This window comes from Genypterus blacodes, unplaced genomic scaffold (genome assembly GCF_046128005.1).
Source record: "Genypterus blacodes isolate CSIRO-AG114 ecotype Tasmania unplaced genomic scaffold, CSIRO-AGI_Gbla_v1 ptg000055l_1, whole genome shotgun sequence".
Taxonomy (NCBI): domain Eukaryota; kingdom Metazoa; phylum Chordata; class Actinopteri; order Ophidiiformes; family Ophidiidae; genus Genypterus; species Genypterus blacodes.
The window spans coordinates 1,435,912-1,462,147 of NW_027466867.1; the positions used below are offsets into that span (position 1 = coordinate 1,435,912).

The window sequence follows — 26,236 nt, forward strand, 5'->3', positions numbered from 1 at the left end:
AATGCCAGCTGTCGTGAAACACCAACGAAGGAGAGTTTTGGACTAGCTGTGGGCGCGCGCTGTTGTTTGGGTGTTCCGCTATATGTTGTTACCGTGCTACACTGGACCCAACTGACAGGTAGCGTGACCAGACTCTTGTTTACTCCTTCAACAGGACTGCGATCGATTCAAATTCTTTAATCAAATTGTTTAAATGATGGTACAATTGGATTCGGATTGCCTAGCCACCGAGTTAGCACGCTCATTCTGCAGCTTCTTTCATTTGATTAGATGCTGGGTAGCTAATATGAGCTCAGATGATGATGAGGGCGAGGGTGAAGAACAGGATAAGCAAAAGCTAGATTGACACATGCATGTATTGAGACTATGTGATGGAAGTGAGCAACTAATACTAGACAACATTGAAAGAATAGTCCTATAAATACACCATTACTAAACGTGTGTCTCCTTGTTTGGCTCTCATCCCTATCATCTGTGTTGTTGTTGACCTATCAGCAGCCATGAGTGAGTTCAGGATCCACCACGACGTGAACGAGCTGCTCAGCCTCCTTCACGTGCGAGGAGGTGATGGGGCCGAGGGCTACATAGACTTACTGCAGAAACACAGGACGCCGTACGTCACCACCACAGTCTCTGCTCACAGCGCCAAGGTGGGAAGACAACAAACAAATGTCCAACTGGATCATCGTCCCTGATATTAGTGGATATTCTATTGATTTGGGCTGTTCCTTGATGATTGATTGTCCTGTGGTCATTTTCAGGTCAAAATCGCAGAGTTCTCCAAAACCCCAGAGGACTTCTTGAGGAAGTACGAGGAGCTGAAGTCCAAAAACGTCCGCAACCTCGACCCTCTGGTCTATCTGCTGTCCAAGTTCAGCGAGGATAAAGAGGTAATAAGATGTTTACAGGTCACATCATCAGACTGATCTCATCCCCTCCTCTGACAAATGACACTAATATCTGCCCCAATGTTTTCCCAGACGCTTCAGTTCCTGCATCAAAATGCCAAGGAGAGGTCGGAGTCATCGGCAAACACAACTTCAACCACAACCAGCAGTTACACTCTTCCTCAGACCGCCACCAAAATGTCCATGCAGGAACTGGACGAGCTGCGGAAGAAGCTGGGCAACGTGACGGCCAGCTCCAACGCTCCGCTGGTTGGTATTCCACGAGATTCCAGAAATGGAGAACATTAACATTGGGTGCAGGTACATGGACAAAAACATTTTTTGGCGGTCTGTTTGTGCCTGCAGTCTGCTGAAGTCACACGGAAGATGCTGAGAGACAGACACAACAAGAAGAACCCCACCCAGCCCAACCCTGTGTTCCCTAACTGGGTGTACGACCGTCCTGCTCTTCTCGGGGACTTCATCGTCAGCTCCACCCCAGCAGGAGACCCCCCAGTGTCGATAGGTAACTCATAAATAATTAACCTGTCGTGTTTGTTGACGTGTTGTCCCGGTTCAGGATCCATTTTCCGTGTCTGTGTCCAGGTACGATGCCGCTTCCCGCTCAGGAGCAAGCTCTGGTGGAGGATCTGCTCTTTGTGCTGATCGGTGTTGACGGGAGAGACATCACAGCCCAGCCAGTCCTGGGGAGGCAGAACCGCTCCTTCATCGTTGATCCCACACTGGACATGTCCATCAAGGAGCTGGTTAACAGAATATTACCAGTCGCATCATATTACTCCACTATAACACGGTGAGGGGGCAGGAAACGAGGAAGCAGGGGACTCATCATCCTCATTTGGAGCTCATTTCAAACAATTTCTATGTATTTGACCTTCAGCTTCATCGAGGAAAAATCGTCCTTCGAGTACGGCCAGGTGAACCACGCCCTCACGGCGGCGATGAGGACCCTGATGAAGGAGTACCTGATCCTGGTCACCCAGCTGGAGCATCTGCACAGGCAGGGCGTGCTGTCGCTGCAGAAGCTCTGGTTCTACATCCAGCCCACCATGAGGACCATGGAGATCCTGGCCTCCATCGGTGAGAGTCGGAACACTGCTCCGTCTCAAATGACATCACATTAATATGCTTATACGGTCATGCAAGTGCTTATCTTAACCACTGGAGGGTGCTGTAGGACTAAAGGGAGCAAGCTTTCAATCATTACAATCTACAGTAAAACATTATTGTTTGATAAATGGTATATTTGTTTCCTTACAGCTTCCTCAGTGGATAAAGGCGAGTGTATGGGCGGATCAACGCTGAGCCTCCTCCATGACCGAACCTTTAATTACACAGGTGACAGTCAGGCTCAGGAGCTGTGCCTCTACCTCACCAAAGCAGCCAGCGTCCCCTACTTTGAAATCCTGGAGAAGTGGATCTACAGGGGCATCATCAGGGATCCATACAGGTGCGGAGTCGACAGGTTTATTGCACAATATTGTTTTTTTGCACGAGTAGCCAATGTCAAATGTTTTGCACCCACACAGCGAGTTCATGGTGGAAGAGCACGAGCTGCAGAAGGAGAAGATTCAAGAAGACTACAATGACAAGTACTGGGACCAGCGGTACACCATCGTTCAGCACAGGATCCCCTCTTATCTGCAGAAAATGGCAGACAAAATACTAAGCACAGGTAAAGAAAAGAAATGAGAAATCCTGCAGAGGCTTTGATCCGTTTCTTAAGAGGAAAGAGGATTTAGTTCTCTTTTGTGTTGTCACACAGGGAAATACCTGAACGTGGTGCGAGAGTGCGGCCGTGATGTGACCTGTCCCGACGCCAAGGAGGTCCTGTACACCCTGAAGGAGCGGGCCTACGTGGAGCAGATAGAGAAGTCCTACAACTACGCCAGCAAAGTGCTTCTGGACTTCCTGATGGAGGAGAAGGAGCTGGTGTCGCGCCTCAGGTACAGCCAAAGTCCCACAGAGCAGAATTACAGATCTTGTTTGCACTTTTCCTACTTCTCCGTCTCTTCCCCAGGTCCATCAAGCACTACTTTTTGATGGACAAAGGCGATTTCTTTGTGCACTTCATGGACCTGACGGAGGAAGAGCTGAAGAAGCCGGTGGATGACATCGTTCCTCCCAGAATGGAGGCTCTTCTGGAGCTCGCTCTGAGGATGAGCACGGCCAACACAGACCCCTTCAAAGACGACCTCAAGGTAGGCGGAAGACTGCCGGTCGCCACGGAAATGAGAAACTGTCGGGAATGCAAATTAATTGTGGTTAAAGTTAAAGACTGTTAGTCCGTCATAATGGAAACTGGGCCTGAAGCCTGTTGACCTCTGTGAGTGACAGTGGAGCATCATAAAGGTTTTTTGTCCTCAGTCCTTGCAGGGAAAATCTGCTTTCTCGTGACATTCTAATAATAATTCCCATGTTCTATATTTATACTTAATCATTGCTTTTCCTCTTCCGCTCGCTCACTGTCTTCATCCCAGACTGACCTCATGCCACGTCGTGTAAAAATGCTTCCTCTTCCCACACAGATTGATCTAATGCCGCATGATGTCATCACCCAGCTGCTGCGGGTGCTGGCCATTGAGACCAAGCAGGAGAAGGCCATCATCAACGCAGATCCCACAGAAGTGGGCCTCAGTGGGCTGGAGGCCTTCTCCTTTGATTACATCGTCAAATGGCCGCTTTCCCTCATCATCAACAGGTTCTGTGCTGCTTACCACTTAACAAGCCTCCAGAAAAATATAATGATTGCAAATTATAGTCTTGCCTTCATAATGGCCACATAATAGCAAGTCATTAATGTGTAACAACAATAAGATAGCTTGCTTCCCTAATGATGGAAACAGATAGATGTTACTTAAACTCTATGTAGGTTTCCGATGAGCTGATTATAGAATCCCCATCTTTATTTAACTCTACAACTGTGACTAAAATTAAGACGGTAATTATTCATTATTCAGCTTTAGGCACAGTTAAAGTAAAAGCGGACCTTTGTCTATATTTAGCCTGAAAGATCTGTGGTGATTCATTACGTTTCCCTTTTTCCTTTTCCATCCAGGAAAGCACTGACGAGGTACCAGATGCTGTTCAGACACATGTTCTACTGCAAACACGTGGAGAGGCTGCTGTGCAACGTGTGGATCAGCAATAAAGACTCAAAGCAATACTCCTTACATAACGCTAAATGGTGAGGCATCTTTCATCCGACGGTGGTTTAGTCCTCTGATCACTAGCTGATCGGGTCACTCTAAAGTTTTCGTCTCTCGCAGGTTCGCCGCAGCGTTCGCCCTACGACAGCGCATGTTGAACTTTGTGCAGAACATCCAGTACTACATGATGTTTGAGGTGATGGAGCCCACGTGGCACATCATGGAGAACAACCTGAAGACGGTGAGTGACGGAACAAACCCAGGTATCGCGATGTCACAGGGTGCCATTAGTCTGCCACGGGGCTTTACTGTGTGTGTGTGTGTGTGAGCTGTGTTGGTGCATTGTTGTCACGCTTAGAGGCAGACAGTCAAGCTTATTGAGGCGAGGCCGTTTTGACTGTCTCCCTCTTCTCACGGCAGGCCTCAAACATCGATGACGTGCTTTGCCACCACACCAGCTTCTTGGACAACTGCTTGAAGGACTGCATGCTGACCAACCCAGAGCTCCTCAAGATCTTCTCCAAACTGATGTCCGTCTGCCTCATGTTCACCAATTGCATGCAGGTTTGTGGAAACGACGAGCGAGTAATGAATGGTGAACACTGAATGCTCATGGATACTAAAGTCTGTTGCTTTCATCATCACAGAGGTTTACTCAGAGCATGAGGATGGAGCGTCTCTCTCTGGAGCAGGGCAGCATGGAAGGGCCGCCCATCTTGAGTGAACGCACTGATGAGGCAGAGAAGAAGAGGCTGACCTCAAAGGTATCAGCCAAAGAAACTGATTGAACCTGATGATGACAGATGCAGTGATGCCGTCGTGTTCAGGTTTACAGCCTTCCCTCTTCGTTGCTCTAGTTCATAGCGGAGCAGGTGGACGCCCTGCAGTCAGACGCGGGATTTGAAGCTACCATCATCAAGTTCGACAGCAACTTCAGCACGCTACTGCTGGACCTGCTGGACAAGCTCAGCATCTACAGCACCAATGACTGTGAGCACAGCATGATCAGCATCATCTACAGGTACAACTCATGTCCACATGTCACATATATCAGGCACTACAAAGATTCAGATACACAAAGTTCTTGGTTTGGCTCTACAATGATTGCTAATCCAGTTTCTGTCCTTCCACAGGCTGGATTTTAATGGATTCTACACTGAGCGTCTGGAGCGGATGGCCATCGAGCGCAGCCAGAAGGCCACATCATAGCATCGCATATACGTCTGTGTACATAAATAATCACTCAGCAATGACAACAAACGCCTTTTCATCGCCCATCAGCTCCCAAATAGTTACTATAAAAACGTGAGCTGTTTGTTAAAGGAGATGACGTTTCAGTGTGTGTATACTATGTAGAGTTGCCATCTAATATTTGCAGCATCATTAAAATGCTCTAAATGTACATTTGAAGGAATTTGGAACTCTGCTCTGCTTAGACACTCCTTATGTGTAACCTATTGTACATTACTAAGGAAATGCCTTTATGTTTGTATTGCTCTTCATTAAAAACCAAGATCTGACGTTCACTTGTCGTCATATTCATGCTTGTTTACACTGGGACGACATATCGGAATGATACATAAAAGATTGATGATTGACCGGCTTAGAAATAAAAAAAATTGACAACGAAAAGCATACCGGAAAGATTGAGATTTCCTTCAGAATAAAAGCATTAAGAGACAAAGGACTTCGTTACGTTTACATAGTCTTCTTTCATTAAACAAATGTACAACGCAATACATTCCAGTGTAATTGCTATCCGGTTTCTTCCAAGTGTTGTATTTTGTTATCATAAACAATCGTATTTACACGTTAATTTCTACGTGAACGCGACAACACTGCCTAAATGTGGTACCAAAATCGGGGTTTTATTTAGAAAGAATGACCGGAAATGACTAATGCTAGCTCGCTCTTATGGGCAGTCGCTTTCCGGTAATGTGTGAGGCGGCGATAAGAAGTTAGTTTACTGGAGAGCAGGCGGGGCTTCCGCGGAAAGACGGGCACTAATAAGCCGCAGTGAACAGAGCCGGTGCCCGCAGAGAGCGCAGCATCATGGGGCGGAACAATCTCTCCCTCTGGGTCATATGCGGTACGTAGAAATCTATTTTATTCTGGAGGGGAAATACTACTTTTTTTTGCATTTTTATGCGTAAAACGGTTCCACTAAAATTCAAAAACCATAGAATAACGGGATGAACAAGCGCGTGGATGTTTTTTCTTTACATTTGCTTAGATATGAAGTACTGTTGTTGATATAAAAAGAATAAAGTGCGAAAAAGAGAAACGGTACGCTCCTTAGAAATAGATTTCCTTTTAGTTGCTAATCGGTCAATCTGATCCGAAATCAAGGAGGCAAATTACTGAGTGGTTTCCTGACATTTAGTGGAGATTTACGTGTGTGTGTTTTGTGTGTAGTGTGTGTGTGTCAGAGCTGTGGGATGCTCTCTCACGTGGAGCGCTACCAGCTGGTCAGACCCCACAGACTGACGCCGGGGAGACAGAAGAGGAGCCCGGAGGAGCACCAGGTGACTTGAACCTCATCATATCAGATCCATGTTCACACACACACACTCGCTCTCTCTCACACACACACACACACACACCCAGACTCATTGTGCTTCTATGTGCTCTTACAGATTTATCCTAATACGGTCCGCTTTGAGTTGGACATTGAAGGACAGAACCACACCATTCATCTGGAGAAAAACAGGTAAACACAATCTAAAACCTTCTGAAGGTCATTTTTTTTTTGCTTCAAATTAGATTGAGCAAATCTACCATCTATGCAGTAATTCTATTTTCATGCCCATCATTTATGAACACACACTCGGCCCATGCGATGTGAAAATTGTCTTTGTAATTCTGTGTAATGCATCAGTGAAGCAGATTAAATTTCTAAACACACTAATTTCACGTGTTAAATAGTAAACATTTGTAATTTAAAGGAGGGAGCGATCTAAACACCAGTTACATTGTTCTTTATTTAGTCTTCTATAATGCAGATATGTTTTTGATTCACTTAAAATGAACAGTCTCATGTGAAAGATGGCGAATAGAAGAAGAAAATAGTTCTTTCATCCTCCCTAAGCTGGAGCAAACAGCATTTCATGTCCACTGACAATAAATACTTCATAACAAGCTTGACCACTGTTTTTTATGTATTTTACAGGAATCTAATTGGGAGCAACTACATAGAGACACGCTACACAGAGACTGGAGAGCGGGTGACATCATCCCCTAATGTGGTGAGATGTGTTTTATACTGGCCAATTTTCTGTCAACCAATTGCTGACACATTTCTATCTTAGTGGTTTTGGACGTTTGTGGCTTTGTTTGTGTTTGAACCAATGCGCTTTTTGTTTACAAGAGAGAGTGTGTTAATTCTGATTGGTGTGCGGCGGTCAGAGAGCCACGAGTAACCACACTTGTGACTAAAATACCTGACCTGACGTGACCTTCCTTCTTTAACGGCCTCACAGCTCTAATCTGCTTTACATCTCAATGGAGTACTGTTGATTCCTCTGATTAAGGCCCTGTTTGTCCATTGTAGGGATTGGGATTGTGTTTAGGTTCTGCTTTTTTAATGGTTTTGTCATAAACACATGTATGCAGACTCACCAAGGGGAGGAATAGCAGTGAGATAAACAAATAGTGTGGACTTCAAACTGATCTTTCAAGTGCATTTGGACGGTTTATTATATATTGTACTGTTATAAATTATTAAAAGTATCAATTATTCCCTTATATGCTTGTAGTTGGTGACATCATGTATATTGTCATCATTCTGCACAGGTAAAAACGTGTAAACAAAGCCGGATTTTGTTACCAATGTGACTAAAGCAAAGAAAACACTCACTGTGTCTCAGATTTGCCATCGACTTAATGAGCTTTACTAGTTTCGGTTCATTCCTGGGCTAATTTCCCCTGGTGCGTAATCAGTCAGTAAACTAATAAATGCATTTCCTCCAGGAGCACTGCTACTATCACGGCCACATCGAAGGCATGGACGACTCCACTGTCAGTGTGGGAATATGTCAGGGGATCAGGTGAGTCAATCTGAGCTCTTTGTCTTCCTCTTTGTCGTTCTTTAAGCTTGCGACATGTGTTGCGTGATGTTGGACGCCCGGTGCATTGGCACATATGATGGCGGGCAGGCGCCTCCTTGAAGTCATAAATCCTTATCTTAACAGTTCCCTGTGTCTCTCTCTCCCACGGGTGTCTGCCTTGACCTCTTTTTCCAGACAATAATATGTTTATATGGAGCTTCTTGTCTCATATATTTGGTTACATCCTCACATATTTGATTGTTGATCTTGTCACAGATGTTTAGGCTGAGTGAGACAGAGAGGCAGCACAGGAGGGATTTAGGGCCCAAACATGGCAACCCTTATGGTCATAACATAAGGAGGGTAAACAAACACAATATAGGAGCACACACAGTGACTATATGAGTAACTTAGCATATCTGATTACATGAATAATAGAAGATTATAGAATAGAATGATGCTGGCACCATGGTTTTAGTTTACAAAGCCATTAACCCATAACATTAAAGCCTTTGTTTTCTTCTACAGTGGCTTCATGAGAGCCAGGCGGCAGGTTTACCTAATCGAGCCTCTGGGCCTGTCTGAGGACGGCGACCACGCAGTTTACCGGCAGGAGCACCTGAAGGTCAGCGGGAACCCCGTCTGCGGCTCCACGTCCAACTCCAGCACCCGCTACGACCACGAGCAGGACAAGGGCCCTCGGCTCTCCGGACTCAAGTCCAGATCGCCGGTAAGGAACCTGGAGAGGGGTTCAGTCAGGTCAATTGATCAGGAAGTGATTGATCTATATACACATCGTCCTTATACATGATTGGAATGGTTAATAATCAGGTCTAAGGTCCCTGTCAGATTGTTTTCTTTGGGCTCCTTGGTTGTTTTCTGTTGATTCAGCTTGAAATGAGGTTATTGTGTCTCTTTGCGCCCTTCTAGAAAAACAAACCAATCACAGGCCAGCAGAGGTTTGTGGAGCTGGTGGTGGTGGTGGACAACGCCGAGGTAATCAGGTCACATTCACAGATTAATTCACTTCTACTGTTTTATTCCTCCTGCTTGTGGAATCTGATCCCTGTGTGTTTGTCTTTTCTCTTCCTCTCCTCCAGTATAAACGCTACAGAAGCCAAACCAACGCCCGCATTCTGGGAGTTGTAAATCACGTTGACAAGGTATCCCGGCAGTTTACCGACTGGTTGGCTTGGTGGCGTGCCCTCGGTGCTCTTAGCTGACAGATAAACGTCTCCTCTCCTCTCCTCTTGCAGTTGTATCGACCTCTGAATATTCGCATCATGCTGGTGGGGTTGGAGATTTGGGATTACAAAGACTACATTGATGTGGACCTTAATTCGGAAAAGACTCTGGACAATTTCCTATTGTGGCGTCAGACTGAACTTCTGGCGAGGGTGAAGCACGACAATGCACAATTTGTGACGTGAGTATCGTTCTTGGAATCCTGCGTCGCATCTCTACAGATAATGATGAAGACAGGGGAAGGACAAAGATGGCCTAACGCGAGACTTTTGTCTTCCACAGTGGCATAGATTTTGACGGCGATACAGTCGGCCTGGCTAATAAGTTTGCAATCTGCACAAAGAATTCAAGCGGAGTCAATCAGGTAAGCTTGCAGATTGCCGTTTGCCCGTGTTTTATTGTGTATTTAACTTAATCTGAAGCTGACAATGCTGCGTTTCTCCTCTCAGGATCACCATAGCAACCCTATCGGTCTTGCCTCCACCATTGCTCACGAGATGGGACATAACTTTGGCTTGTCCCATGATGATCCCAGCTGCATGTGTGGTCCGGCTTACAGCAGTGGGAACTGTGTCATGGCAGACAAACTGAAGTAAGGCCGGCATGAGTGAAGTTTGAATGAATGACTGATTCATTTACTGGGTTACTGACACAGGAACTCCATGGGCATTTGTCACTCAATCATGAAATCAAATGGATCATGAACATGGCCCGATACATTATTCTGTAGCCCTCAACCCTGAATGGAAGCTTTCTGTTGATCCTGGGAAACTCTTCTGCTTCTTCTCAGAATAGGAAATCAAGCCTTCCCCGAGTTCTTCAGCGGCTGCAGCGAGGAGCAGCTCGCCGAATTCTTGGAAAGAGCTCAACCCAGCTGCTTGCTCAAACCCAGCTACGCCAGGACCATCGATTTCGGCCCTCGCTGCGGCAACGCCCTGCTGGATCCCGGAGAGGAGTGCGACTGCGGCACAGAGGAGGTAAAGCTGACTGATACTGCGGATGGCAGATTGCAGATTTGTCACCTCCAGGTTAAATATATCTGTTGGCAGAGGAAGACAGCAGGCTGGTGTGCTTTCCTGTGTGTGTGAGGTCACAGAAAGTAAGGTAGCCGTGACGGAGAGAGACGCTGGATTCTGGCCTCAAAGAGTTACAGTTAAATTGTTTTCCCATGTCCTCACATCTTATCAGAGTCTTGGCAGAGTTTTTGTTTGTGTGGGAGGCTGACTTTTCTTCACCCCGTCCAAGGTGTAACTGGATCCACCAGAGCAGGGTCGCAATCCCCATACGACACATGTAGTGAGCTCACACAGGAAGAGACTCTACTGAGAAAACTCTACACTGCGGGGAAACATGCTATTATGTTGTGTATATAAGTGGAGTTTTCTGGAAACAACAACCATGATGCAGCTTGAAAATATGCTCATCTGTCTCCTCTAGGAATGCAAGAACTCGTGCTGCGACGCCTCAACGTGTCGCCTGACAGCAGGATCTCAGTGCGCTCACGGGCAATGCTGTGAAAACTGCAAGGTACTGTAGGAACCCCCCCACACACACACACACACACACACACATCTTGCTACAGGAACGGAAAGGAAGGAAAGCCGTTCAAGACCGAGTTAAAGGCCAAAAATCTATTGTTTATAATATCAAACGATCTCTCCCACTTCTCAAACAACTCCTGCAGCATAGTCTACTTTTCCACTGAGTAAATATATGCCAATAGTATCACTTCAGCAGCATATTTAGTCAGATTTGGGCCGAGTTGTTGGACGATAACACCGTAATCTCTGCAGGAATCAGAGTGAGATGTTTCTTGGTGTTGAGACTTTGACACACCCTGCTGCAAGGTCGGGCGGGGTCAGGCTGAAAGAACAGACGGTTGGTTTAAGAAATCAACAGCAGCAGTGCAATAGAAACAGGAAACGCAGGGCAATATCCTGATGTTCCCACGCAACTCGCTACTTCCTTCCTCAAAATGAAAGCTTACAAGGCCTGGAAGACACGGCACCAGAAAATGAAACATCAAACAAATATACCAGCTGATTATAAACATTAAATCCTCTGACTGCGTCTCCTGTCACTCCTACAGATTAAAGCAGCTGGAAGTGAGTGTCGGAAGTCCGCCGGTGACTGCGACCTGCCGGAATACTGCACCGGAGCGTCAGAGGTTTGTCCCGAAGACGGATTTGAGATGAACGGCAAACCGTGCTACAACAAGGCCCAGGGCTTCTGCCACAACGGCCAGTGTCCCACACACCAGTACCACTGCTGGAGACTGTTTGGAACAGGTGAGTCTCTCTATGTCAGGCTCAGAACTTACCAATCAATCCTCAAGTCAAGCAGTGTATGCAAATGTCAAGCTGAGGTTTCTGAAAACGATTCTCTTCTCTGTTCTAAGGCGCCACAGTTGGAGCCAACGCCTGTTTTGATATGAACAAAGGGGGTCAGGATGGCGCTCACTGCGGGCGAGGCAGATACGGTTACACCCGCTGCACTCCACCGTACGCATCTTGATCATCCTCATCAGGCTGTTCCTGTCCACGTTCCATCTCGGCTCCCACGTCTAACACCTATCTCTTTATGTTCGTAGGAACGTTAAGTGCGGGTCCATCTTCTGCGAGGGCGGCAGCGACTCCATCACGGGTAAAGGTGCCATCTACACCGTGCACAGCGTGATCAAATGCGTCGTGCCTGTGGACGACGACAAGAGCAGAAACCTGGACATGGTCCCTGCAGGAACCTTGTGCGGACCAAACAAGGTACCGCACAACCTCACATGGACACCTTTTGGTTCAGGTTGCACGTTTCTTTGTGTTGACATGAGGCTTCTGCACAGGTTTGCTATGACAACAGATGCGTGGATGTGTCAGTCTACGGGAAAAAGGAAGAATGCGCAAAGAAATGCAACAACAATGGGGTAAGTGAACAATCCCAGTGCTGAAATACATTAAACTCAACAGCGCTGACAGATTTCCACACTGACTTTTTATTGCCTTTTATCTTTTAGGTGTGTAATCATAAGAGGGAGTGTCACTGTAACCCCGGCTGGGCTCCACCCAACTGTGACATCCAGTATGCAGACTTACCTCAAGGTACGGCATGTCGGAGTCTCTGATGATTAATGTGAGCCTGATTAGGATAATGGACAGTAAAGTACAAAAAAGATCAGAGCAGATCATACAGGCTCGCTGACACACACACTTTCCTGTAAGTTCAGCAAAGAAACGGTGATTCACTGTGTGACTGAGCTCCTCAACCACTTAATAACAAAGTAGGGTTAGTTGCTTTTCCTTGAGCTCATCTTTTTCACTGAGAGCCAAACTGCTAATATAATAAAGACATCTGCTCAAGGAACCAATTAGTAGAATTGACAACAGCTGAGGAAGGCTCACGATGCCTTCAAGCTTGCTGAAAATATCGGAATTACAAGTTACAAGTTGAAGGCAACCGAAGAATTAATTAAAAATTATTCAAAAAATTCAATATTATTTTATTATTATTATTATTATATATAAGTGTTTGCCGGACCTAACTACCAAAAAGGATCATGCATATTGTGCTGCCCAAAACCACCAGAACACAGCAGAGCTGTGTTGAAGCTTCCCAGGAGGTCTTGAAGGCACCATTACATTTTGTGTTGGCGGTGTTCAAAAATGTTAAAGTTCTCACAGAAAAGAGCCTAAAAAGGGCAAGAAGACTCAATTCACCACCACCAAGGAGGCCGAAACTATAACTACACATGAGCACAGCGTGCACACACACACACTTTACATATCTGGGAGGTGACATCACACCAAGTGCCCATGAAAGTGACTCAAATAAACCGGACGCATCCTCACTTTAGAGTTTTTGTGATGAAACGTACAAAACTATGATCTAAAAATAAGCTAACGTAACACTTTGTCAGGTGTTGCTTCACGAGTTGCGACGTATGCCAAGCTGTTGTGCAACGTTTTCAGATACACAACTCAGTCTCTCCCTCCTCCTCTCATGTTTTCAGCTGTTTTCTGAGACATCTGTTTCCTGTTTTAGGGACGAGTCTACGCAAAACAAGCCACAATCTTTATATGTTTCAGTCGTTATTTAACAAAGTGGAGTTGTAGTTATATAACTGTGTGTGTTTGTTGTTGTTTTTCTACCTGTAGGCCAGACTGAGATCATTGCTGGTGTGTGTGCAGCTCTCTCCATCCTCTTAGTGATCACGATTGTGGTCGCGGGAGTGATGTGCTGTAAAAAGAACAACAGGGAGAACTACACATCGAAAAGGTGTGTATGCTCAGATTACGGCCCCTGTGTGTGTGTGTGTGTGTGTGTGTGTTTCTGGTTGGAGTCTGAACAAACTTTTTCCGCCCACAGGAAAGTTCACTCGGCGCCCGGCAAGCTCAACCCGATGTTCCAGGAGCCGAGCGGGAAGGAGCGACCTCAGATCAGCCAGCCGACCTTTATGGAGACGACGGCGACTCAGAGCTGCACGCCGCTGTTCGTCTCCACCCCGCCCTGCCGCCCCGCCCCTCAGGTACAACACAGCACGCCGCACACAAACTTTAAGAGATCAGTTACTCCAGCATGAATGACGCTCAACTTTACTCTTTGCTTTCTCAGCCACCAAAGAAATCCTTCTCGTCATCATCACCATCATCGCCATTGCCTACCTCTCGCCTAACTGAACTGGTGAGAGTTCCACGTTTGTATCTTTTGTCTGTAAATTGCAAACCTCTGTGTGATTTAGCTGAAACATCCTGCCTGTGACTGTGAGTGACTTTGCCCCCTTTGTCTTCACAGCAGCCCAAACCTTTACCTCCGTCCAAACCTCTGCCTCCTCTGAGTAAGACGCAGGTGAGTCACACAAACTGAAGAGGGCAGGAATGTAGACTCATAGCTGAAACATTCCGAGGTTAAGATTGCGGTTTCTTCTGGGCGCCACAAGAATCTCCAAGGCTACAAACTCCAAAACTGAAAGTGTTTCTCACAACTGACTGACAAATACGAAGTTTAACGCACAACTATAGGTTTAGAAGTTGATTGAAGGAACAGATTAACATCGACTAACATGCTTTTGTGCTCCTTAGTTTAACACAGCCAAACCAAATCCTCCTCCTGTACCTCCGGTCAAGCCCAGTCCTCCTTCAGCCCCCCGAATCAAAATGCCTCTTCCTCCTCCTCTACCGCCCGCAAAGCCACAAACTCATATCCTCACATGAGACTCTGCAGGTAGGCAAACACCTTTCACCTGTCGGGAAGTTTGACATTTGGGAACACACACTCACAGACAGAGGGATGAATTGGTCTCCGTGTTGTCCCGCAGGCTTCCGGAAAGGAGGCGTGACTCAGGAGGAGGCCGAGGACTTCAGAGATCTTCACACCTCGGAGCCTTTAAGGATGTCGTGCATAAATCGGAGCTTAACCCAGTGAAGATGTCTGGGATCGTTTCAGACCTTGGTTCTGCATTCGACATTTTGTGGGAATGCAGTTTTCTTTTCTTTTCTTTTTTTTTACGACAGTGAGCCAAAGCGGTGCCTCACTTGAATCTTTGATCTCTTATTTATTTTGTCCTTCCAAAGCCAGTCTGTGCCTTCCACACTTTATTCCCGAGTCACTTTTGCACAGTGGTAACTTGAAAACGAATGGATGGTACGTACAGGACAGATGACCTGTGTGCGTGTGTGTGTGTGTGTGTGTGTGTGGTTCACTGTGAAACACTTCCATATAATCCGTTTGTTTTGTTATCTGTCCTGAGGGGGAGCATGACGAGGTTGCGGCCTCTTGGGGGGAATCCGCACTGATTTTTTCCTGGAGCGTCAGTCATCGGGTTTATGTCCCCCAGACATACAGTACATGTTTAAAGCAACACACACTCACTTTCATGGTTCTTACGTCATTTACGTGCGAACTAGGTCACGGATGTTGTTGTAATTGAAACATTCTGAAGATATTTGACATTTACTTACCCGTCTGCAGGCCCTTGAACGCACCCTTACGGAGCCCTGTGGTGAAGTTAGAAGTTTAGTTCCATGTAATTGATAACAGGAAGTCGACCATAATGAGGACAAATACACCACAAATACCTCCAGAATGTAACAACATACAAAATAAATACACAAGTAAATCCAAGTGAATGTCCGCGACCTCTGCATGAACCTGAAAGTTCTGAAAGATTATCTGTGAGCTTTAAAAAGGGGAAGCTGCTGGTCTGACGTCAAGTTCATGTTAGCGGTCATGTGGTATTCAGCACGTTGAAACAAATGTGTAAAGGCTTTTGTGTGTGTGTGACCTCTGCGACATTACAAAGGTCAAATTCAACCCCCAAGCCAGAGTGTGAATCTGAATAAAATGTGTAAAATGTAAAATGTTCCCCTTCCAGAAATGCAAATTGTATGTTAGTGATGCATTTGTCTTATGATGGCGCTTCCCTTTGTTGTTATGATTGATTTGAATGTAAAGCCTGATTACGTGATACTGGTGAACGCATCTTAAGTGCACTTTATTGCAGAAGTACGACACAATGTATCTTCGTCAGAGGAAACGAGGCGAGGCCTTCTTATCTGTTACCATCTGGCTGTGTTTTGCACTGTAACTCATGAGTCTGTACCCAGAAATACAACTGAAGATTTTTCCTCGCCGTGTGTGTGTGAGTTCTGTTCGCACTGTAGTTTCCCCTTTTTTTTTTGTTCACGCCTGCCTGATTAGAAGAAGTCCTAGTTTGTGCAGATGTTTATGCCTCTCTCTTTTGAAAGACAAGTTTGTATTGGAGTCTTCTTCTATTGTCCGAGCGCAGCTGAGAAGACGAAGAACGAGTCGATACATATTTATGGGTCTCCTGTGAGCGGCTGGAGGAAATGGAGGCTGCGTGAGTCAGAGCTCTGCTGTCACAGACTCAGACTCCCTGTGTGAACACCCATCATCTGTTAGCTGTGTGTGTGTGTGTGTGTGTGGGGGGGGAATGATTCAGTTTAAACACACATTCAGGCTTTTCATGGGAAAGGTAAACATTAAAAGACAGAATCTGTAAATCTGAACTCGTCTGGTCTGAGCATCGATCGTAAGAGGGACGCAAGTTTCCTCCTGCAAGCTTGAATACATTTAAAAACCAGGACAAACTCATTTAACACCAGTAAAATGGAGCAGAGTGACTCATGTTTGGAAGGTGTTTCTTGAAAAATTCTTCCCCTTCCTTAATGGAATGAGACCCGGAGCATAAATCCTTTTTTCTAAACTAATTACCCCCCGAAAAACATTCATCACATCTAAGACAGAACAAAGTGTGTGGACGTGGCTGTGAATCGGGTCGAGACCGGCCGCATGAATCAGCGCTCAGACGGGGAGTTGAGCTTTGGAGGAATGCAGGCCCAAAATCAGGGGGGGGGGCTCAACTTTCAGGCCCCCTCCAAGCTGGGAAAGTTGAGCCGATTCAACTGTGATTCACAAAGCGTACAACTTTTAAAACAAGCAGTTTACAACGACCGCAGCCTGTTCGACAGCAAAGCTTTGTCTCTGCTTGCTGCTCTGACATGCAGTGAACTGCGTGCGTTCTTAGATGAGACAATATGCGATGACAGCATTTGCAGTAACTAACACACACACACACACGATGGAGTTGTGTTCCTGTTTTTAAGTTATTTACAACAAAGCCACAAGACTTCTCAGACGACGTTATAAAAGAAGAAACACTTAGACTAACTTCTGCTCTAGCCTAATTTCAGCTTCTTTATGGCTAATTTACTTTAATGGAGCTTGTAGAAAGGAGCCAAGAGATACAGCACGCTCACACCCTGGTTACACGTTCAGCTTTAAATCGACTTATGTGTTTGAAAGCACGGAAACAAGAGTTCCAGAGAGGCTGCAGGGATTTCAAACAGATCTGAGAGCCGGCATGACCGTTACACATATCATTTCCTGACACCTGTGGTAAAACACACAAGCTGAGCCTGAGTGCTCATCACTGAAACGGATCACAAGGGAAGGAAGTAAGTGAAACATGCTGATGTGTTCAGTGACTCAGTGTTGCTCACTCACAGGGCTGACCTGGTTTCCTCAGCTTCCCTCTTCAATGGAGAACATGGAATGTGTCACCTTCCCAACTCTCCTAGAAGAAGCTGCCGTTCCTTCTTCCTCATCACTAAATGACGTCAAACTGGACTCACCATTTGTATTCAAAGCAAAAAAAACAAAGCCGGAACATTAGAACATGCCAAAGTCGTTTTATTTTATTACCAGGCAAACATCTGATCTTTCTACAATGCAAACTCTACAAATTAAACATTTAGAGACAAATTCAAACCAGATGGGAACAAAGGAAACTGACAGCATGTTCATTAAATACAAAATATATATTTTCTTTTTCTTCCATTGCACTTGAACTTCATAAATAGAACTGAGAGGATAAATTTCTTTCTGGCCCAATGGAACCACGTAGACATGTTTCAGAACACAGCTCAGGTTACTGCCTGGCAGCCTGACTGCGTACATTCAACTCTTTACTTTGTTAAGCTCCTTCTGAGCTTTGAACGTCTCCGCACTAAGACCCACTCACCTCTACTGGCTATCAATGGACGATGGCGCAAACTGTGCCGTAAGCTCCGCCTATAAACCATCTAGTGGGACAGAACCGGCACATAATGACACAACAGAACCCCCCTTTGAGTGACAATTAAAAAGACAAATGTACAATATAGACATGGTATAAACATCATGGCCCGCCACTTCTGTCACATTTATATATGACGACTTCTGCTGATGATAAGCGACAGGATCCTGAAGAAGAAGTTTACATTATGATCTAAACCCTCAGAGTGTGTAGAGTTAAACATAAACAAACTGAATACGAGTGACAGGAAGAGTTTCTGTCTTGATCGTTATTGTGAATTCTGCGACAATCTGACCGGCGGAAAGACCGGAGCAGGATTCCGCGCGGGAATGTTGCTCGTCTTTCCGCAGCGGCTACATGGGAGTATCAAAGTGCCGTTTGCTGCGTTGGTACCTCTCCTCTGCCCCCCGAACCCCCCACCCACCCCCTCAACCGCTTCCTGTGTTTTCCTTGTCTGTCACGAGCCACGAGGCTGAATCAGTTCCCATGTTTCGGTGCAACACGCCAACTTCTGCCCTGAAACTCATTCTGCTGCTACAGTTTGCAATAAAACTGGAAAAATGGGAAAGCTTATGGAGCGTGCTTCAACAAATCCTGCAACGCAGACCGACGTTTGTATTATTTCATATAAAAAAGAAGAATATTCATGAATATAACGTTCCACAATGACAGGATGGGAGTGGCGGAGCACGGGGACCTTTGTTAAAGACGCTCAGGAGAGAGAAGCTCCAGAGAGTCCACGTTATCGCCACTGTCCAACGCTTACGTCATTCTGCTGCGTTCACAGCTTTCAGTCCTTAGTGTTGGAGTGCAGGCTGGGACAGAGGACGAGGCCTGACTTACGCGTTACGCTTTTTTAATTTGGTTGAGAGAGTCTCGTATTTTGTCCAGCTCCAGTCTTCGTCCTGGAGGAAAAGAAGCAACATGTTCAATCATTTACTACTGTGATCCGTGGGATTTACAATAAGGTTCCATTAAAAGCACAGAACCTACCACGATGCTCTTGGCCTGGTCGTCAGCGGCTTCCTGCATCAGACTGGTCAGCTGACTGAGGTACTTCTGGTTCTCCTGGAGCAGACGAGGAGCGGCGTCACTGGAAGAGGAACAAACACACTGAGCCGCTTCTGCCTTATGCTTACGTGTCACGGGCTCCATTTGTACAAGCGAGTCAGGTCAGAGGGAGGGAGAGAGAGTAACCTGTCATTGGGCCCGGGCAGAGAGGTGAGCGGGTGTGGGGAGCTCACAGGCTGGGCCGACTGGGACCACTGGGAGACCTGCAGCAGGTTGGACGAGTCTGGACTGGCTGCTATCAAGCTCCGGTTGGAGTTTTGAGCCTAGAGGAGAGAGCAAGAGCGATAAGAGAGAGAGAGAGCGAGCGAGCGAGCGAGAGAGAGAGATAGAGAGATTACACTGCTACACAAGGTCATTAAAACATGCTGCCTTTGTGATAAAGAGGCCCCACTCCTCCACATTCTGGGTATTTAGAGGCGGGGAGCCCCGGGGAGAAAACAGGAAGTGCCGAGCCACAGAGGCAGACCTCACAGACGGACGTTCACTTAACTTAATCTAATCTGAAATTAGATTGAGGCAGAGCAGACGGCGTCCTGCGCTCTGAAACTCAATAGTGAATACCGTCTCGACTGTTGTCCGAGACAGTTCTGAATGTTCTTCTTCTTTAAAAACAAACCCAAACATGGCCGTGCTGATAAGTGATCAAGCGGCCGTCACTCACACAGGCGATCTTCAGTAGATGCCAGAACTCTCGCTGCCGTTTGATCTGCATCTGCATCACCGTGTTGTCGGCGTCCTTGATGCTCTCCAGGGTTTTCTCGATCCGTGGAAACAAGTCAATGATCTTCTGTTTGCTGAGCAGGATCTTACTGAGGAGGAGACGCGACAACACTCAGGCAAGTGACCTTTGACTCGCCACACACTCAAGAGTTTACAATGCACAAGGGTCTTGGTGCAAAGGCGTCGTTTCAGCTGTTACCTGAGGTGTGTGTAGAGATCTTTGAGGACCTTATCTTGGTTCTGGACGGTCTGGATGATGGCTTTGACCATCTCTGAGCTGTCACTGCTCCCGTCCGGCTCGGGTACTGGGGGAGAGGGATGATGTCATAGAAATCAATGACATCTTGACAAATTTCTCTATAGATTGAAATCAAAACGTCTCTTACTTTTGCACTTCCTCTTCAACTGCTTGTAAAGTTCGATGGCCTTCTCTTCTCTGCAAAAGAACAAAGTTTGATCATCTGGGCTAAACTTTATGTGGTGTAAGCAACACTAATCTGAAACAATGGCGATGTGTTCATGCTCACAGATGAACTACACATTCGCCCTCATGCAGTAATGCTCGACTACGTATGGGCCAGAGATAATGACGACATAATGATGATGTAATGAGGATGATGATTCATGAATGTGCGGATGGCAGCTCGTCAGGCCGGACCCCTGTGAACACTCACAGCTGCTCCATCTTGTCTCCTTGGCGACGGGCGTACGGGCTCCTCTGAAGTTCCACTATCTCAGAGTGCAGAGCCATGATCTCGTCGTCCAGATGGCTCACCTCTGCCACCTGCAGGGCAAAGAGGGTATCACTCAAACACCGCCGCTAAGCTGTTCAGCAATTCATACAGGTAACGTGTCAAGAGGCAGGAGGCCAAGAAAAAGAGAACCTGAATCACACATCCTCATCTTCATCCTCATTAGGCAGCAGAGGAGTGTGTGCATCATTAACACGGTTTCAGCAGACAAAGAGCTCACAGTTTCACAAACTCACACGCTTGATGATTCAGCCCCGACACAGACATGATAATTAACCCGTGCAGGTATCTGAATGATCCGTCTTAGTTACCTGAGCAAACGCTGCCGCTCTCTCATCGTTCTCCTGCCAGGCTTTCAGCATCTTCTCAGAGGCTTTGAAAGAGCACACACAGAGACACACACAGAGACAGAGACAGAGACAGAGACACACACACACACACACACAGACACACACACACACACACACAAATTAACTACAAATCTACCAATGCGTAACACTCAGCCTTCCAGAGGTTGGGCCTCAGCCACACTCACAGATGCCGTAGTGCATCTGGTCGCTGTACTTCTCCAGGTCGTACTGGATGCTGCTTTTGAAGAAGTCCAGCTTTGCTTTGAGCTGCTGGGAGAAGCCAAACATGCTGTTCTTGTACCTGGTCAGGTTGGTGTTGTAGCGCAGGAGGCTCAACCTGGAGGGAGATGTGAAGTCAAATGTTATCTTTGAGACGGAAACGATCCAACAGAGAAAACTCTAAATCACAACATCGTCATTAAAGTCATCTGATCTGAGTTTTCACTTGAACTGGGTCTGGTTCCATTACTCTCACTGTATTGACTGAATATTTAGGAAGTCATACTGTATGTGGGTCAACATGCTGCCCACCCGCCCGTCCCTGTGTCTGTCTGTCTGTCTTTCTGTTTGCCGCTCTGTCTGTCGGTCTGTGACTCACATGGCCGCCCTCTGGCCTTGGAACAGCCTGCTGTAGTCTTCTTTCAGGCCACAGATGTAGATCACCGCTTCACCCCAAACCTTCTTCAGCTCCACCAGGGGCATCTGCATCTTGGCCTCTTGCACTGTCGGGTTGGAACGCGACCCAAAACAGTACGGTTATCAAAACACGAGCATATAACTTATCCATTTACACTGTATCACACAATGCAAACCTGCTATCCTCACCGATAGTGTTGACTTTTTCAGGCAGCTGTCTGGCACTGAAGGGGCCGGAGTACTTGCTGATGCTCTTGTCAAACAGGTAGACGATGTAACTGTCCCAACCTCTCTACACAACAGAAGAGACGTTGATGAATGGATCTTGGCTTGCGTTTTGTTTGTCCTTCATATTGACATGAGGTGAAAGACATCAATGTACAAAGCACAAAGTCCGTTCCTTACCACTCCCTCCAGGACGCACTGTGCGGCGGCTTTCCTGGGATCCAGCGACACGCCCGTCTCCTGCAGCAGCTCCTGGTTCATCACCTCGATCTTTGTCTCCGCCTCGATGCGCTTCTGCAGACTGTGGAGGCTCTCGTCTGGAGTAAGCTGGAAAGAGTGGACCTGAGCCGTGGTCATGTTCAGGATGTGGACCACCTGAGGGGGAGAGGGGGAGGGGGACGGAGAGGGAGAGGGAGAGAGAGGTTATCATTTTACACACAGGCCAAGCATTTCAATCATCTTTCATCTGTCAGTATTATAGAGAAGATCAGTTGAAAGTGAACCGAGACGCGGACACGTCTCCGGCCCTGATGATGTAACTGTAGCCTTCAAAGCCCCAGCAGAGGCGTCGTGTCTGGAGGAGCGGGGTGTGTTGCTCACCTTCATACTTAATATTTGCTCCAGGACTTCAAAGCACTGGGGTTTCTTCACGTCGGGGCTGATTCGGCCTCCTCTATGGACGGGATCCCACTCAAGCATGAGCTGCAGCAGCATCTCCATCGGCTCCAGGAGCGGCCTGGACGAGGGTCATTCAAAACAACATTAAGACCAACTCAAGTCATACGATTGTTAAACATCAAGCCAGCCGCGACCAGAGGACACTTGCTTTCTCTACACAGAACAGCAAACAAACACAAACACGTGTAGCGACTACAGGCTCCTAACCTGCTGAGGTTGTTGGGCTCGGGGAGATGTGTGGAGAAGTGAACCTCTCCGTTCATATCCTCCACAGCCATGATGTCTTTAGGATCTTTGTTCCGCACTTTGCTGGCCCTGTGAATGCAAACACACGGCATGAGGAGCAATGACATTTAAATTCACCTACTCATCGACTTTTATCATCAACCTACCATTGCACAGGTTGGAGGTTGTGCAGGAATGGACGGAAACCGCAGCTGCACTCAAATATCATGGTGGCGAAGCTCCAGTAGTCCACAGTGACGGTGTACGATTTGTTCTCAAACAGCTCCGGTGCCTGCAGAGAGAAGAAGCCCTGCATTACAAAACCATACAAAGGAGGAGGAGGAGGAAATCTGGAAAAAGATGAATGAAAGCAGGAGGACTTTAGAATCCAATGGTGGTGAAAGAGTTAAGAGTTTGGTGAACCGCTCACCAGATACTGAAGAGTGCCGACGAAGGAGGTGCACAGGCTGCCCTGGTCCAGGTCTTTAGCGTAGCCCAAGTCAATGATTTTGTGAACGAGCTGTAGCAAGAAGAATAAGAGTAAAAGTTAAAAGCTTAAAGCAGCAGAACTGTGACAGTCAGAATAGGCGCGTGAAGCAAACTCCACATTTTACCTTCCCACCGATATCCTGCAGCACAATGTTCTCCGGTTTAAGGTCTCTGTGAATGATTTTGTTTTCATGCAGATACTGGATGCCAGATCCTGCAGCACAAACACAACAAGAGTCAGAATGACAGACGAGGAGGCGCAAAGGGGCTCCATTAGTGGACGAACACGCCGTTAACCTACCAACATCATTGAGTAACGAAAGCACTTCGCTTTCCTTCAAGCCGCAACAGTTCTCAGGTTTGCTCAGCATCTGTAACTCACACAGACGTACCACAATAAGAAGGTGCTTTCACTTTGTCACTGCTAATCACAATGAGATGGAATTTGCTCTGCCAGGACCTTAGCGGCCGATTGTGCCTGTAAAACAAGTTTGATAAGATCTGAAAACGGCCATGACGCTATTTTGTCCTCTCAACTCTTCCTCAGCAGGTCCCTCACCTTCCTCAGGTCTCCTCTGGAACAGTACTCCATGGCCAGCAGTGGAAGATCATTTAAGGCTATGTGCTGCATTTCCTCTGGGACTTCCCGGGCCGTCACCACATTGATGTGATTTAACCTGAACGAGACAGGAGGAAGAAGAGGAAGAGGAGCAGTTTAAACTACATAAAGATTTAATGGTGTCCCTGCCAATTTTGTCATCTGCTGCCATGTTTGTCTCAGTTAATCAACAGGGATGACCTCACTTTAACATCTTCTACAAGCGAGAGACAAAGTAAACTCCTATGACATGTGGATCTTATAGAAAAACCTTCAGGCCATTAGTCATACAATTTACTGGAAACATGAAGGCGTTACTGTTCTGATGATACAGTTAAAGTATCAAACTGCAGCTTTGTGCTACATGAACGTACTCCTGCCACTGGAAGCAGAGAATACAGGAAACAACACAACAACAACAACTCTCTATAAGCGAGGATAGATACTAACTTCTTCATGATCTGGATCTCTCGGCTCCATCTGTCCTTATTTCTCGGCGTCAACTCGAGGCGGCACAGTTTCACAGCTAGTTTTTCATTTGTTTCCTACAAAAAGGGAACAAATTCCCATTAGGAAGTCAACACACACACACACACACACACACACACACACACACACACACACACACACACACACACACACACACACACACACACACACACACACAGCAGCTTTCAGCACCTACATCCCATAGGATCTTGAAGAGGCGCACACACACACACATCCCATGCATTCATCCAGTGCAGCCTGTTGGGGTTTCTAAGGTAAGACATCGCACTTTCACTGTCCATCAGCAGGTTTGGTTGTTTTGCAGGAGGAAAGATGATCAGATATGTGGGTTAAGATTTGAGATGCCTGGGTTAAATTTAAAGGACCCATATTTTGCTCTACATTAGCAGTCAGTATAGTTCCAGTTCAAGTTTGCTCTGTAAATAGAGTTTGAGGAAAACACACACAAACCCAGCTTCTGCAGCACGTTCCCACCTCAGGCTGTCATTTAGGAGGACGAGCTCTTTAGGGTGGATATTGACAGTGTCCAATGAGCCGAGGATGTGATTGGTTGTTTCTAAATCGCTGCTGTGTAAATGGAAAACATCCCTTGGGGACAATAGCATTGAGTTACGGTAGTTTAGCAGAACGGGAAGAAATACATTGCTCAAATCCATAACCAGACGCGGGTCCGGAAGGATCCTGAAGGTTTTGTCAATTGGCATTTTCCAGGTTGTTACATGACAACCAGGAAAAATGTAGATAAGTCGAAGACACATAAATAAGCCATGATGGCAGAATAGGTATGTCTGCTTATGTGCAATCATAAAGCCAACATTGGTTTGTGCATCCAGTCAAACTATTATGGGAGGTTCATACTGGGAATGGGCCCAGTGTTTGCACCATTCCTAGATTAGAATTGGAAAACCATTCCACAAGGGTTGGAAAGTGTCCTCGTTTCCATTGGTAAAGTCATATGCAGTAGGTAGTAGACACACTCATGTTGTTGGCAGGTCTCTGGGTCTACACTCACATGATGTTGGTAGAGGTAAACATGAGCGAAGCCGCCAATTCCCAGCCTCTCCTTCATCTCCCAGTCCCCGCAGATCTGGTTCTGTCTAAACGGAGGCTTCTCCATTTTTGTAACTCCAGCTGGAACAAAGTGCAGAAGTTATGGTTACATGTCAGCCACACACAAGGCAAGACTATCACTCACACGGAGGGGAAACATTGAGTCTCTACTCCCATCTGCAGTCGCTATCTGTAGATTTGGCTTCATAAACCCGGAAACCAGTTTATATCCTGGACCAGCTAACGTCAGATGACAGCCGATGTTGTGTGGAAAAATAACTGCGTTGGCTTGAGGTTGAGCGACGACATGACACAAGTGGTTCTTGTTTCACTGACACGCGATTTATTCGACTAAGACAAAAGCACACACGCGTATAAAAGGAAACTTCAAAATATGAAACCTTCGCTACTTGAGCTTGTTTGCTGACTAGCAGCTAGCTAGCATCCGGCAGCGCTAAAACAACCATGCTTTGCAGTGAATAGACGGAGCCATTTCCTAACTTCGTAGCATCTGGAGAAACAAACGCTCCAGTCAGAGGAAGCTGTGCGTTTTATGTCAATTATTCACGTTTCTCCCGACGGTGACGGCGCCTTTTCCACACTTACTTGTGATTTCTATGAAAAGTCATGAGCCGTGTTCGTTCGTGTTGTGTTCTGGTCAATGCAGCAATGTGTGTAGTTTCCCAGTAATGACGTCATCAGAAAGCCCGGCTGTGTTTTGTGAAACTTGACAGTGAGGCGTTCAAGAACACAACGTTCCCCACGTTCACACAAAACACGGATTACAATCATTATTCTGTTTGTACGACGTGAAATATGAGGAATATAATGTAACTTTAGCAAATGTTAAACCCTCCAGTCATCAGCAACACAAAAAGGGCTGCGTGTTCATTTTATTAAATTAATTTTTAGATTTAGAACCTATAATTCTGACAGAAAAACTGACCTGTCTTCCCTATTGATAAACTTATAAATAATATACATATATAAATTTGATAAT

General features: G+C 46.3%; 3 protein-coding genes across 3 annotated transcripts; 2 read left to right on the forward strand and 1 right to left on the reverse strand.

Annotated features, from left to right (window-relative positions):
• Nucleotides 1–5: 5 nt before the first annotated feature.
• Nucleotides 6–5,583, forward strand: tubgcp2 (tubulin gamma complex component 2). Its single transcript, XM_076152332.1, has 18 exons — nucleotides 6–118; nucleotides 496–650; nucleotides 762–890; nucleotides 981–1,157; nucleotides 1,254–1,413; nucleotides 1,494–1,701; nucleotides 1,789–1,988; nucleotides 2,169–2,358; nucleotides 2,438–2,583; nucleotides 2,674–2,854; nucleotides 2,929–3,109; nucleotides 3,437–3,609; nucleotides 3,967–4,095; nucleotides 4,178–4,298; nucleotides 4,478–4,621; nucleotides 4,705–4,821; nucleotides 4,915–5,078; nucleotides 5,191–5,583. The coding sequence occupies exons 2-18, from the start codon at nucleotides 501–503 to the stop codon at nucleotides 5,264–5,266; spliced, it is 2,646 nt and encodes an 881-aa protein (XP_076008447.1). The 5' UTR covers nucleotides 6–118; nucleotides 496–500; the 3' UTR covers nucleotides 5,267–5,583.
• A 454-nt stretch (nucleotides 5,584–6,037) lies between these two features.
• On the forward strand, nucleotides 6,038–15,962 carry adam8b (ADAM metallopeptidase domain 8b). The gene is made up of 24 exons (XM_076152173.1): nucleotides 6,038–6,146; nucleotides 6,473–6,582; nucleotides 6,694–6,767; nucleotides 7,227–7,302; nucleotides 8,027–8,103; nucleotides 8,632–8,833; nucleotides 9,034–9,099; nucleotides 9,204–9,266; nucleotides 9,360–9,529; nucleotides 9,631–9,712; nucleotides 9,798–9,940; nucleotides 10,139–10,325; nucleotides 10,786–10,875; nucleotides 11,438–11,636; nucleotides 11,747–11,849; nucleotides 11,939–12,107; nucleotides 12,185–12,265; nucleotides 12,356–12,440; nucleotides 13,494–13,614; nucleotides 13,705–13,864; nucleotides 13,951–14,019; nucleotides 14,131–14,184; nucleotides 14,418–14,559; nucleotides 14,654–15,962. The coding sequence occupies exons 1-23, from the start codon at nucleotides 6,110–6,112 to the stop codon at nucleotides 14,547–14,549; spliced, it is 2,550 nt and encodes an 849-aa protein (XP_076008288.1). The 5' UTR covers nucleotides 6,038–6,109; the 3' UTR covers nucleotides 14,550–14,559; nucleotides 14,654–15,962.
• Nucleotides 15,963–17,530: 1,568 nt separating this feature from the next.
• chuk (component of inhibitor of nuclear factor kappa B kinase complex) lies at nucleotides 17,531–25,950 on the reverse strand. Its single transcript, XM_076151981.1, has 22 exons — nucleotides 25,843–25,950; nucleotides 25,199–25,317; nucleotides 24,127–24,221; nucleotides 23,638–23,755; nucleotides 23,380–23,449; nucleotides 23,204–23,292; nucleotides 23,020–23,109; nucleotides 22,757–22,881; nucleotides 22,572–22,679; nucleotides 22,287–22,422; nucleotides 21,867–22,061; nucleotides 21,651–21,753; nucleotides 21,424–21,547; nucleotides 21,011–21,162; nucleotides 20,787–20,848; nucleotides 20,398–20,507; nucleotides 20,110–20,159; nucleotides 19,923–20,028; nucleotides 19,665–19,812; nucleotides 19,130–19,266; nucleotides 18,926–19,025; nucleotides 17,531–18,837 (listed from the first exon to the last, which is right to left on the reverse strand). The coding sequence occupies exons 2-22, from the start codon at nucleotides 25,301–25,303 to the stop codon at nucleotides 18,772–18,774; spliced, it is 2,289 nt and encodes a 762-aa protein (XP_076008096.1). The 5' UTR covers nucleotides 25,304–25,317; nucleotides 25,843–25,950; the 3' UTR covers nucleotides 17,531–18,771.
• Nucleotides 25,951–26,236: the final 286 nt, after the last annotated feature.